The sequence below is a fragment of the Photinus pyralis genome, unplaced genomic scaffold (assembly GCF_008802855.1).
Source record: "Photinus pyralis isolate 1611_PpyrPB1 unplaced genomic scaffold, Ppyr1.3 Ppyr1.4_LG1, whole genome shotgun sequence".
Classification (NCBI taxonomy): domain Eukaryota; kingdom Metazoa; phylum Arthropoda; class Insecta; order Coleoptera; family Lampyridae; genus Photinus; species Photinus pyralis.
Genome location: NW_022170249.1, coordinates 53,110,434 through 53,112,833, shown reverse-complemented (window position 1 = coordinate 53,112,833; position 2,400 = coordinate 53,110,434). Strand labels below are relative to the sequence as shown.

Below are 2,400 nucleotides of genomic sequence, written 5' to 3'. Positions count from 1 at the left end.
CGACGTAATTCTGTCCAGCAATAAACCAGCAAATAATTTACTCCCTGTGTTTCCGAATGAGATTCCCCTATAGTTATTTGGATCATTCTTCGCTCCTTTTTTGTGAATTGGGAATATGATCGATTCTTTAAAGTTGTTCGGTATGATTCCAGATACATAAATTTCATTAAAACATTTAAGTAAAGTTTCTAAAAACGTCACTGAACTATTTTTGTAGAACTCATATGGGATTCTATCTTTTCCTGGAGCTTTATTGTCTTTGGCTCTTTTCAACACCGCTAATAGCTCATTCATTTGGAAAGGTGCATCCAATAAAACGTTCTTAATGAGCGGCTCGGCGTGGGCTATTCGTCTTGCAGTTAAGGATGGGTTTAGTCAGTTTTTAAAGTGGGTATTCCATTCCGCCGCGTTAATATCCTTGTGAAAGTTATACCTTGTGTTCTTGAACTGGCGCACTAAGCCCCAAAAATCTTTCGCATCCCTTACCCGACTAAATTTTGCAATTGCATCTTCATAAAAACTTTTTTTCTTTGAACTACATAAGTTTTTGTACTTATTTCTAGTTTTGTGGTAATAATCCTTAATAGTGGCTGAATTCGTTCTTCTAAAAATATGCAGCAAATTATATAGGTTCTGACGTGTTATTTTACATTCTTTATCATACCACTTTTGTTTATAAACGTACGTTTGGTTTTTGTATGTCATGTCAAATTTACGTGCTGTGTCAACTATCACTTTTGTTAATTGTTCCGCAAATTTACTGTATATTTAGGATTTAAAGAAAAAGGTAAAGTAATTTCTATTCCAAATAAAATACAACTCGTAATGAAATTCAAATGAAATTATAGGACTTCTGCAAACATAGAAATAATGGGGAGGATTCACGAAGAACTTGATACAGATTATGCAAATGCGAAATCGTTGCAATTACCGATGCCAAATACAACATGGTGAAGAAAAGTTTCATAAGTATTATGCGCGGTAGGTAAATCTAATTGCAACCCACATGTGTTCTCTTTAGGATATAAACTCTGGTCGTGTAAAAATGAAATTATTGGCTGATGATTAAATCCTAATGGAGGCACTGTCTCTGCACCAGTTACAAATATCAATATAGTTTTAAGAGTAATATCTGTCACATTGTCTGAAACAAAATTAATCTCTTTTAGAAATCCATGAAATTCACATTTCTTACAAACCTTCACAGTCCAGTAAAAAGTCTCTCCAGAAAGTAATAGTTCGATTTTCTGCAGACCGCTTTGTACTGCCGATTTCACTGTAATTTATTGTGAAGAGATTGTCGAATAGGTTAACTGTTAGCAACTCTTCACAGCACATTGCCTCCTTGAATATAGTTGGATGGCTCTTGATAAGTTCAAAAATCATACCGGACTGGAGGCCTTCCCTGAATTGCTCTAGTGCTGGACAAATTTTATGATATGCATAGAAATTAGTAACGGCTATAAAAAACCATTATTACTTTTTTATTACTTATTATCGTATAATCATTAATTTACTGACCTTCAAGTAATTGATTCCTATGTTCTATGTCCTTTACTATAACCATTGATTAACATATAACGAGGAAGATAGACAACCACGCGGCACAATTTGCGCCGATTGCATGTTCTACTCGTTAGGATAGTTTGCATCGTCCATCTGCAGCATGGTACATGAACTAAAACGCAATTATCTCATACTTCCTCGCAGATTTCTACGTACCTAATAGCACTTTTAAAATCCAGGTCCGTAGTAGAAATTTATAAGCATACATAATAACCGATCAGCTCAAGTTTAAGTATTTAATTATAAGATAGTCTGCAGTCATAGATAAAAGACATAGGTATCACATATCTGTGCCGCAGTGAAATAATTGCGCAAATTCAAACGTCAGCATTTAATTTCATGTGTAAGATAAACAACGTCGTGCAAGACGCCGTGCATCAAAGATGCCGACTCTTCACCGCACACATTTATTGTTTCATTATGCAGAATTTTGCAAAATCAGCTGTCCCCTGATTTATCTTACGTGTTAAGCGAGGTACGAGAATAAACACGAAATCGTATTGTAATTGAAATGTAATGTCTAAACTCTAAAGGTTTTGTAGTACCCGTACCCTGTACCCGGAGCCTATACATGCGTTTAATGTGCCTAAATCGTGTTTGTAAAAACTAGTAAAATAATAATCATTATTGCAGTATCAACTATAAAACTATTAGCGGATAAATTTGTATGTGCGGATAGTGAAAAAAGTGTGTAGGTATTACATCTTTTGTTAGCCCATCGTATAAATTTAGACCAAGATCGCGTACGGTATACTCTTTGGATATTTGATTACTACCTATGCATGCGATTATGATAAATTGAAATGTAAAGTAAAAGTGTAAGTTTATTAAGTT

General features: G+C 34.5%; 1 protein-coding gene across 1 annotated transcript; it reads right to left on the bottom strand.

Annotated features, from left to right (window-relative positions):
* Positions 1-902: 902 nt before the first annotated feature.
* LOC116162635 (G2/M phase-specific E3 ubiquitin-protein ligase-like) lies at positions 903-2,024 on the bottom strand. The gene is made up of 3 exons (XM_031476291.1): positions 1,522-2,024; positions 1,200-1,460; positions 903-1,144 (listed from the first exon to the last, which is right to left on the bottom strand). The coding sequence occupies exons 1-3, from the start codon at positions 1,565-1,567 to the stop codon at positions 903-905; spliced, it is 549 nt and encodes a 182-aa protein (XP_031332151.1). The 5' UTR covers positions 1,568-2,024.
* Between the last annotated feature and the right edge of the window lie 376 nt (positions 2,025-2,400).